Here is a 10,910-nt window from a genome sequence, read left to right on the forward strand (position 1 = left end):
TAAAAGATAGTAAATGGTTAAAATGATCCATGTTACATTATATGTACTTTTTCCACAATAAAAAATAGTCATCTGGAACTAGAGATGCTGTGACAGGCATTTTTGGAAAAGGCAAATTGACACACGCTCAATGGAATGGTCAATAACGGATTAGCGTCTGCTGTCTGGAGGGCAGCATTCATCCCCATCTCTGTCTCACTTCCCTGCTGCTGTAATCAAATACTCTGATAGATACTCTGAGAAATGGTTTGTTTGTCTCCCAGCTCCAAGTACTGCCCATCATGGTGGGGAAGTCAAGGCAAGAGGTACTTGAAGCAGCTCAATACATCAAATCTACAGTCAGGAAAGAGCAGCTGGGCATAGTGGCACACACCTTTAATCCCCAGCGTTCAGAGGCAGAGGCAGAGGCAGGTCCATCTCTGTGAGTTCTAGGCTGGCCTAGTCTACATAAGGAATTCTAGAACAGCAGAGCTATATAGTGATATTCTGTTTCATGGTGGGGGAGGGGGAGGAAGAGAGAGAGAGAGAGAAGGAAAGAACAATGCATGCTGGTGCTCAATTTACTTTCTGTACTTTGTATAATCCAGGAAGCCTGGACTGATGTGGGATTCCCCTCTGTATGCTGTGAATACAATTGGTTAATTAATAAAGAAAACTGCATTAGCCTGTTGATAGGGTAGAATTTAGGTAGGTAGGGAAACTAAACTAAATGCTGGGAGAGAGAAGGCGGAGTCAGAGAAGTCATGTAGCCCTGCCAGAGACAGATGCCGGAACTTTAGCGAACTTTAGCCTATAAGCCGCAGCCTTGTGGCAATACACAAATGAATAGAAATGGGTTAAATTAAGATGTAAGAGTTAGCCAATAAGAAACTAGAGTTAATGAGCCAAGCAGTGATTTAATTAATACAGTTTCTGTGTGATTATTTCTGGAGGACAGGCAGCTGGGATGAACAAGCAGCTCCTTCAACAAGGGACTAGCCCTGTTCACAGTCAAGATGGGTCTTCCCTCGACAGTTGACATAGTCTATGTCCAGAGGCCAATGTCCCAGGTGACTCTGGATCCTGCTGAGCTGAGAGCTGACACTAGCCATCATATCTTATGATTTGGTCACTGTTTACTCAGAATGAAACCTCATACGAATCTTTAATAAATAAATAAATGAAAAAAAAAAAGAAACCTCATGAGAGAAGAAGACAGAATCACTAATTAGAGCCAGGATGTTCCAACGACCTTGTGTTAGTGGGAGAAATGTATCCTCTTGCCAGGTATTTCCACAGGCTTTCCCTCCCAGCCACCATCTGCCAGGCTTCTGGGCAAGTGTTCCACCACTGAGCTCCAGCCCCAGCTCGGCTGTTGGTTTCTGTCACTCTTCAGATGTCCCAGGACATTGTTTGCCATCTTACCACAGCTTGTAGTACTTGGTGGGAGAGCTGGTCCAGAGGGTTTTCACTACCATACTGGAAGCAGATCTCCTCAAAAAATGATTTTGTAGTCGTAAAAGGAACCGAAGACCAAAGTAACAAAACAAACTGCTCAACGACAGGAATTTGTGCTAACTTTTCACTGTGTGGATTAGTTCTCCAGGGGAGCAAAACAAATCACCCTGAAGTTAACAGCTTCAATCCTTAGACACTTATTGTTTGAAAGTTTTACAGCTCACAGGTCCAAGCATGAAATAGCCAGGTCTTCCCGATGGCCATTGAACTACAGGGTGGCTATTTCTCATCTGATGCGCAGGAGTGTCTTCCCAGCCCAGACAGGTGCTGGGCAGGATTAGCCACTGTTTTGAAGAACTGAGTACTGGAGATCAAACCCAGGGCTTCGTGCATTTGAGGCAAGTCCTCTGCCCACCACGGCACAGCCCCAGCTCCTGACTTGAGACTTCAGCTGCGTCTATGAAATTCCTCCATCCCAGTAGTCATGAGGCCAGAACACTAGCGACTGAGGGCAGCCTAGGCTAGATGTTAGGATCTTGTCTCAATAATCTGAAAAGATCCTTCCAAAGTAGCGCCTGAATGATTAATAAACTGGGGAAGATGGGAACAGCCCAGGGTCCAGGAATCTTGGAAGTCGTTTTGGAGTTATGCCTACTAGAGACATGCTTGTGTTTAAGAGTTTTGCATTTTAAACACGTAATGAAATATGTATGGTTATGGACATTGTCTCAAAATAATCTGAGTGTGAGAGGGTGAAACAAAAACGGCTACATGTCGGAATCACTGGGGCTGGGAATGAGCACATGGGATGCTCATCCCATTATTTTCGCAAATGTGTGAGTTTTGTCACATAAACCATCCCAAATAAAGAAAGCTAAACAAAATTTCCAAATGTTTTTCATGAAGCAAGTGTAATAACATTTAAGCCAGGAAAAAAAAATAACTCAAAGTTACATAATTTAGTGGCATGTTTCTTAAGAGAATTATTTAATTGCAATGTTACTTAGGCATGGTATGCAGTTCAATGGCAGAGCACTTAGTTCTCACGCAGAAAGCCCTGGCTTCAATCCTAGCACCACTGCAAACAAACCAACAGGAAGAATGTGGATGCAGAACTATCTCAACGTTGTCTCACAGAATCTGCTAACAAAAGTGTGGCTATGCATTTGCCTTCGGCCCTGTTAGGTCCACTTTTTCCATCGTTGCCATGTAGGGCTCAGGTCACCACTGCCTACAGCTCCAGGAGATCCAGTGCCCTCTTCTGGCACCCACAGACACTGCACCCACATGTATATTTAAAACAAATATTAAACATATATTAAAAACAAAAATGTTTTAAAAGGGGGGACATTAAAAAATACACCCACAGGGCTGGAGAGAAGATTCAGTGGTTAAGAGCACTGTCTGCTCGTCCAGAGGACCCGGGGCTCAGTTCCCAGCCCACATGGCAGTCCACAACTGTCTGTAATTGCAAGAGCTGACATCCTCACACAGACATACATGCAGGCAAAACACCAATAAAAATGAATTATAAAAATAACCCCATACAACTGCTTATCTGTACAAAACGCTTAGGAGAGAGCTTTAGTTTGCTTTTTGTTCTGAGATAAACACTGTGACCAAATGCAGCTTGAGAGGAAATTGTTTATTTCATCTTATATTTTACGGTCTGTTACCAGGGGAAACCAAGGCAGGAACTGAAGCAGAGACCGTGGAGAAATGCTGCCTATCGGCTTGCTCCTGACTAGTTCAGGTTTTTTTTTTCCTTTTTCTTTTCTTTCTTTTTTTCTTTTTTCTTTTCCTTTTCTCGAGACTGGGTTTTTCTGTAGCTTTGGAGCCTGTCCTGGAACTAGCTCTTGTAGACCAGGCTGGCCTCGAACTCACAGAGATCCACCTCCCTCTGCCTCCCAAGTGCTGGGATTAAAGGCATGCGCCACCACTGCCTGGGTCAGTTTGTATTCTTATATAATCCTAAACCACTTGCCAGGGGATGGACCAGCCATGGTGGATTGGGCCCTGCCATGTCAATCATTCATCAAGAAAATGTCCCACAGACCCATGTCCTGTAGACACACAGGACAATTTAACAAGTGCATTTTCTCACTCGAGGTTCCCTTTCCCAGAGGACCCTAGCTATGTTAGGTTGATAATAAACAGGCAAAAGTGACCAGTACAGAGGGAGACAGACTCAAAGAGGATGAACAGTCCCAGCAAGGGTCTCTATACAGGAAAAGGGTCAGAGGACTGAAATGGAGGATGGTAGCTTTGAAAGACCGTTTGTGCTTTATATACTAAATGCATCATAACATCTATAATAACCAGACAATGGGATAAAATTAAAAGACAATAGAAATAAACCCAACTCTCTTTTTAAAAAAGTTATTTATTATGTATATAGTGTTCTGAGCACCAGATCTCATTATAGATGGTTGTGAGCCATCACGTGGTTGCTGGGAATTGAACTCAGGACCTCCAGAACAGCAGTCAGTTCTCTTAACTTCTGAGCCATCTCTCCAGTCCCCCAACTCTCTTTTTAAAAAAAATGTTTTATTTTATTTTGAAAAATATACATTGGTGTTTTGCCTGCATATATGTCTGTGTGAAGGTGTCAGCTCCCCAGGAACTAAGGTTGCAGATGGTTTTGAGCTGGGAATTGAACCTGGGTCCTCTGGAAAAGCAGCCAGTGCTCTTAAACCCTGGGCCATCTCTCCAGCCCCCTACCCAACTCTATTTCAAAGAAATCTTAAGTCACGTTGAAGGGAAGAGAAACAATCTAAGCCAATGGCCCTGAGAACTTACACAGCAATATATCTGTCAGGTTAGGACAGAAACAGTCCCTAAGTACTGAGTTCTAGCTTAAACATTTTCTCTTTTGAAATGGCGCGCTACAATTCTGAACCGCTTTCTATGTATCTCACCTGACTAAATACACTGAGGCCAGCGACGCCAGCTTCTCACTGTAAGAGGGAGGACAGTTATGAGAGGGAGACTCCCAGAACACATCCTTTAGGCTGAAATGCATACATGGTGTTTGAAAACACGGGTTTAGATGTCTATATGTATGTACATGCCAACTGGAGGAGCCAAAAGCAGAGGCATGCTAGTGCCACTGACTAGTGCAGTGAGCACACCTAAGGTTGCTCTAAATGCCACACTGCTTGAGAAGGATGCGCGGAGGCAGGAAGGGTCGCTGCGGCAGGAAGGGGGAAACTGTTCAAGAGTGGCGGAGACACAGGCAAGAATATGAGCAGGCTGGGGTGTTGCTCGGTGATGGGGCTCTTGTCTAGCATACACAGTGGTGGGAGTCCCCAGAGCTCTCTGGCCAGTAAGTCTACCAATCAGCAAGCCACTCAGTGAAAGATAAGGGGGGTGGTACAGGAGGAAGATGCCTGATCCTGCCCCCAACATTATTGGGACAAATCACAAGATTTGAGAACGAATTATAAATTAAAGTCAAGCTTTCCTAGTTTTCTTGGTTCATGGTGTCTTTAAAGTCCCCCCAATCCCGTGTGTGTGTGTCCTGGCCCAAAGAAACACCTAGGTGCAAGCAAGTCATTAAGTACTGATGGCCTAATAATTTAGTAGTCACCTAAAACTATGTGTAAACTGCAGCAAGCACTTACTGAGTACAGAGCTGTTCCTTCTTTAAAACCAGTTACCTGAAAAATGCGGCTTGATATGACATCTACAAGGGATGTGGCGCCATCTACTGTCGAGATTGCAAACAGCACCAAAGCAGCATTTCTGCAGTTTGTTTTTGTTTTGTAGTCATTTTGTTTGCCTTGAAAATTTAGAACCCTACAGACAGCCCTCTGTGAATTCACTGTGGGAAGTGGAGGCCTCAATGTAGTTTGACATTCATGGGGCCATATATTAATGCTGTTTAAATGTTGAATTGCCTGAATTTAAAAAATCCTTTTACATTTTATTTTGTGTGCTTATGTGTAGTGTGTGTGAGTGCCTATGCTACAGTGTCTGTGTGGAGGTCAGAGGTCAACCTTTGGGAGCTGGTTCTCTCCTCTACCAAGTGGGTTCTGGGGATTGAATTCAGGTTGCCAGGTTCCGCAGTAGGTACAACTACCCGCTTTGGCATCTTCCTGGCTCTGTAGCACCTGATTTTGATACATGTATCATTGCTATGTAAGATAAAGCTCCTATTCTCAGAAATATATATTGAAGTATTTGTGGATTTAAAAAGTTTGCAAATTAATTTCAAATGACTGAGAAAATGTGCCTGCACATATGTACAGATGGGGAACCCAACCCATGTAGCAAATGGGCTGAGATGTTTAACACCGAGGCCCTACAAAGAGCTCCAAGATTTATTTTTGTGCCATTCCTAAAACTATTCTTCATTAAATTATTTCAAAATAATATTGATTAATTTTTGGGGGGGTTTTCGAGACAGGGTTTCTCTGTGTAGCCCTGGCTGTCCCGGAATTTGCTCTGTAGATCAGGCTGGCTTTGAACTCATGGACTCATCTGCTTCTGCCTCTGTGTGCTGGGATTAAAGGCGTGTGCCACCACCGCCTGGCTCAAAATACTTGCAGGGATGAAACGCAACACTAAATCTTAAACTCCATAGAGTGAGCATTTAAACATTTCTAATGTCTGAACATTGAAAGTGTTAGTGCAGGGAGCTACAAGCTTTTGTGGAGGAAGAGGAGGCAAGGACTGAGAGAGACGCTGGTGACAGTGATGTTTTACTTCGGTATCTGGGGAGCAGACACTCGAATATTCGTTTCTTCCCTTTCCCACTTCCTTTATTTTTTTGAGACGGGGCCTCGCCATTAGCTTTGCCTGTCCTCGAACTCACCGTGTAGACCAAGCTGGCCTTGAACTCACAGAGATCCACTCGCCTCTGCTTCCTAAGTGCTGGAATTAATGGTACCAGGTACCATTCATTCTTTTTGAGACAAGGTCTCACTATATGCCCCTTTCTGGTCAGGAACTTGATAGAGACCAGGCCAGCCTCAAACCCTTCGAGATCTGCCCACTTCAAGGTGCGTGTCACCATGCCCAACTCATTACTCCTTATACCTTTAAATATCCCCAAATATTTCAAATTTATTTTTTAAAATACTTATTTAAAGGGCTGAGAATACAGCTCAGTTGGGAGAGTGTTTGCACAACACACTCAAAGCCCTGGGTTCAGATCCCTGGCACCACATAAAGCCATGTGTGGTGGTAATATCTGCAATCCTAGGACTCAGGAAGGGAGGAAGGAGGACCAGAAGTTCAGGGTCGTCTTCTTCAGCTGCGTGAGTTTGAGGCTGGCCTGTGTTACATGAGGCTGTGTCAAAAAGAAAAAGTAGACTTATATATATATATATATATATATATATATATATATATATATATATATATATATATCACAAGCAAGCTTAAGCAGACAGCTACTGTTTGCTGAGAGACCTCCAGGTACAATGCCCCCATATCTGTGGATTTCACAGCCATGCACTGAACATATTTAGGAGAAAAAAGAATGCATTTGTACTGAAGACAAACTTTTCTCTTCTCACTATGGTGTAGCAACTGTCTACACAGTATTTACACTGCATTAGTTGTTATCAATAATCTAGGGACAATTTAGAGTGTACGAGGAAATGTGCCTAGGCTGCACGCAAGTGCTGCGCCATTCTACATAAGGCCCTGGAGAGTCATAGATTTACAGATCTACAGGGGTCCTCAGTCATGAGTGTACGCATTCATCATCTCCCACAGCCCTTCCCATGTATGCCAGGTATCAGAATAGGTTGTATTTTTTAAGCATTTACTATTTTAAATCAAACATGCTTGACAACTGACTTAAAACAACTACTGAAACTCTAGCCTTCACTCTGTCTCCCAAACATGTTTTACAATGTTTAAAGCCTATGGTAGCAGAAGCAATGCTACCTTCACCTTTAGGATTACTAAGAAGTTGGCAACCATCTTTGCCCAGGGCACTAGATAACCATTTGCCAAGTTCTGTTTACATCTCTAGCTGAAATCACTGACTTTAAAAAAAAAATATGAGCCGGGCGATGGTGGCGCATGCCTTTAATCCCAGCACTCGGGAGGCAGAGGCAGGCGGATCTCTGTGAGTTCGAGGCCAGCCTGGTCTACAAAGGGAGTTCCAGGACAGGCTCCAAAGCTACAGAGAAACCCTGTCTCGAAAAATCAAAAAAAAAAAAAAATGGTGTCTGTCAGGCTGATTTCCATTCAAACAGTTGCTTTCCGATCTCTGAGAATAACAAGTTATCATAGAATTTATGATTCTACCTTATCTTGTCAGCTCAGGGGAAAGAGAAAGGATTGCTGTGTGAAGGGTGGATGTCAGAGGCGGTCAGAGGAGGAACCGAAGAGATTAAAGGTATGATCCTCCACCTTCATTAGCTGAACAAATGTAAGGACATCTAGCCTGAGTTTTCCTCCCCAGGATGGGGCCATTAGACCGATGCCAGAGAGGAGCAAACTAAAACTCCTGCCTCCGCTCCAAACGGCAACTCTGTTTTTCAGCTGGTCTTGCCTAAGGTCCTTTTCCAGAACCATGGTCTGGCGCCCTCTTCTCATCTCCTGACACCACCTTCTTAGCGGAGCAAAAGGAATCTTGCAGGTGGCCCTCTACCCTCGCAGGCTGTCTGTAGATTGATGCAACAGTCCATTAAAAATAACCAGGAATGCGAGAGTAGTGGAAGACGATGATTATGTATTACACACGTGTGTGTGTGTGTGTGTGTGTGTGTGTGTGAGAGAGAGAGAGAGAGAGACAGACAGACAGAGACAGAGACAGAGAGACTATTCCCTAAAAGTCAACAACAGAGAATGAAAACTATTTACATTGTAATAGCGTTTATCTTGTATTAGGTAGCTATGTTGGCTCGTTTTATGTCGAGGAGGGAAACTCCTCCATGCCTCCATAACATTAGCTTGTATGGAAGCCTGTAGGGCATTTTCTCACTTAGTGATTGATGGGGGAGGGCCCAACCCATAGAGGGTGGTGCCATCCCTGGGCTGGTTAGTCCTAGTTGCTATAAGAAAGCAGGTTGAGTCCCGAGTTGGCACACATCTGTAACCCTAGCACCCTGTAATCCTAGCATTCGGGTGGCAGAGGCAGGTGGATCTCTGTGAATTCGAGGCCAGCCTGGTCTATAAGAGCTAGTTCCAGGATAGTCAGAACTGTTACATAGAGAAACCCTGTCTCGAAAAACAAACTAACAAACAATCTCCCCCCCCCCCCAAAAAAAAAAGAAAAAGGAAAAGGTTGAAGAGCAAGCCAGTAAACCGAGCTCTTCCATGACCTCTGCCATAGTTCCTGCCCTAATCTCCTTTGATGCTGAACAATACGGAAATGTAAGGCAGGTTAAGCCCTTTTCTCCCCAAGTTACTTTGGTCATGGCGTTTCTTCACAGCAATAGTAACCCAAAGCCAGAAGTACAAGTAACACAGAGGTGACTTAAAGGAGGCTGAGAACATGCATATGTTAGATAAAGATTATACGGTTACCGAAAGATTATATATATTTTTTTGTTTGTCTGAAACAGGATTGTACTATATAGCCCCACTGGCCTTGAAAACACAGAGACCCGCTTGCCTCTGCCTCCAGGATGAAAGCATTTGCCTGGACACCCTGCTAATTACGCCATCTCTATGTGACTGAACATTCGCAGAATCCACTGCGATCCTGGGAGGTCAGTCCCCTGCAGAAACTGAGGGGTCACTGTAATGATGGAGAAAGAAAGAAAAAGTCCATAGCTTGCTTAGAATTCTTGGCGTGCCTGGGCCTTACACTAAATTTCAGAAACTCCCCGTGACGTTCACTCTTTTTTTTGCCACTAAGTGTAGACCAACCCTGGGCCAAGCAAAGAAGCCCCGACTTCCAGGTGTCGTCGCCCACGTCGCCCTGGCCCACCAGGACCCCGAGACCCAGTCCTCCCGAGCCCCGCAATGACGTCATGGCGCGCTGTCATCGCGAGACTCCGCTCGCCCTCCGCGGCTCGCCGCTTCCCAACCGCCCGCGACGGTCCGTGGCCAGGCAGCGGTGGGGATGGCGAGCCACGGAGCCAGGGCGGTGACGAGCACAGCGGCTCCGCCATTGGGCAAGGAGGCCTGAGGGACGGGCTGGCTGGGTGCATAAGGACACCGGAACCGGCAGCCTCGGCAGAGCGAGGGCGATGGAGGCCAACGTGCCGCCGAAGCGGAAGGAGCCAGCCAAGTCCCTCCGCATCAAAGTCATCTCCATGGGCAACGCCGAAGTGGGGAAAGTGAGTATCGCTGGTGCGAGGGGCGGGCCGCCGCTTGCGGAAAGACATGACCATTGGCTGAGAGAGTAGCCACTCAACAGCCCGAAGCCCCGCCTCATCACTGCTCAGGGAGCTTCTCTGTGCTCACCGGGGCCTTGCAGCTTCCAGACGAAAAGTATCTTGACCTTTTTGACCTTTGGGTTGCAGGCTCTTTACTAACGTCACCGCCCACAAGAAGGTGCCGGGGTGGCCTCTGACCTTTGACTATATTTCGAAGGTAGTAAAGAGGCCTAGGTCCCAAATTTATAGTTTAGATATCAAATTTGCTTTCCGAAAGAGGGGTCCAAGACATGAAGGTGGGGAGAGTCATTGCCTCCTGGCTGTGGCGTTTAAAGGGATGTCTGTGATAGATTCAGAAAAATGTCTCCGGGCACAGTGACATTCCCATCACCAGAACACAACAACCTACTGCATTTCAGGGAACATGCCCTGGCCGCCCAGGATCTTACGTTGTTTTTGTTATAAATTTCTCATGCTGTCAAGTCATTTTCACAGAGAAGCCTTTATTCATTCATTCATTTATCCATCTATCCATTTCTTTGTTTGTTTATTAAACCGTCTTTCTGTGTGTTCCATCTGCTGTGTATTAGCTATTAAACTTCCTCCCCGATGGGCAGTGGTGACCTAAGACTTTTCCCAAATGAATTCAGATGCCTGTTCTTCTTACTCAAGTTTTCTCCCTTAATGAGAGGAAGCTGTTGGTTAAGAATCCCAAAGTGGGCAAATCAGTGACAGGGAGGGGGATTGGAAGCGGAGTCTACACTCTCCCAAATGCAGAAGACCTACTGATGGGAGTATTTAAACCAGTACTCTGCACTTAGAAGACGTTCAGTGAATATTTATTAGTGCTTTACTGTTTAGCTCCCCCCTCTACTACTTAGGTACCATTGTGAATGTGTTAACCAAACCTTTGTTGAAATTTAACATGTATTGACTATTAACTATGTTTCAACTCTGGTTTACAAAGCTAAGAAAGTTGGGAGAGTCAGTGCTGGGCAAGCATGGAGAACAGGTCTATGCCTAGAACCCTGCAAAAACCTGAGCTAGTGGCACAGGCTTCTGAATCCTAGTGCTGGGCAAGCAGAAACAGGGGGATCCCTGGCCCTCACTGACCAACTATCCTAGCCGAGTCAGTGAGCCGCAGGCCGCACGTCCCAAGAAAGACCTTGTCTCGCCGGGTGGTGGTGG

General features: G+C 45.3%; 1 protein-coding gene across 1 annotated transcript in view; it reads left to right on the forward strand.

Annotated features, from left to right (window-relative positions):
- The first annotated feature begins 9,414 nt into the window (after nt 1–9,414).
- Nucleotides 9,415–10,910, forward strand: part of Dnajc27 (DnaJ heat shock protein family (Hsp40) member C27) — a 26,455-nt gene continuing 24,959 nt past the window's right edge. The window contains exon 1 of the mRNA XM_005360866.3: nt 9,415–9,683. Within this exon, the coding sequence (XP_005360923.1) occupies nt 9,594–9,683 (90 nt within the window). The 5' untranslated portion in view covers nt 9,415–9,593. The remainder of the gene's footprint in view (nt 9,684–10,910) is intronic.

The sequence above is a fragment of the Microtus ochrogaster genome, linkage group LG3, assembly GCF_000317375.1.
Source record: "Microtus ochrogaster isolate Prairie Vole_2 linkage group LG3, MicOch1.0, whole genome shotgun sequence".
Lineage (NCBI taxonomy): Eukaryota > Metazoa > Chordata > Mammalia > Rodentia > Cricetidae > Microtus > Microtus ochrogaster.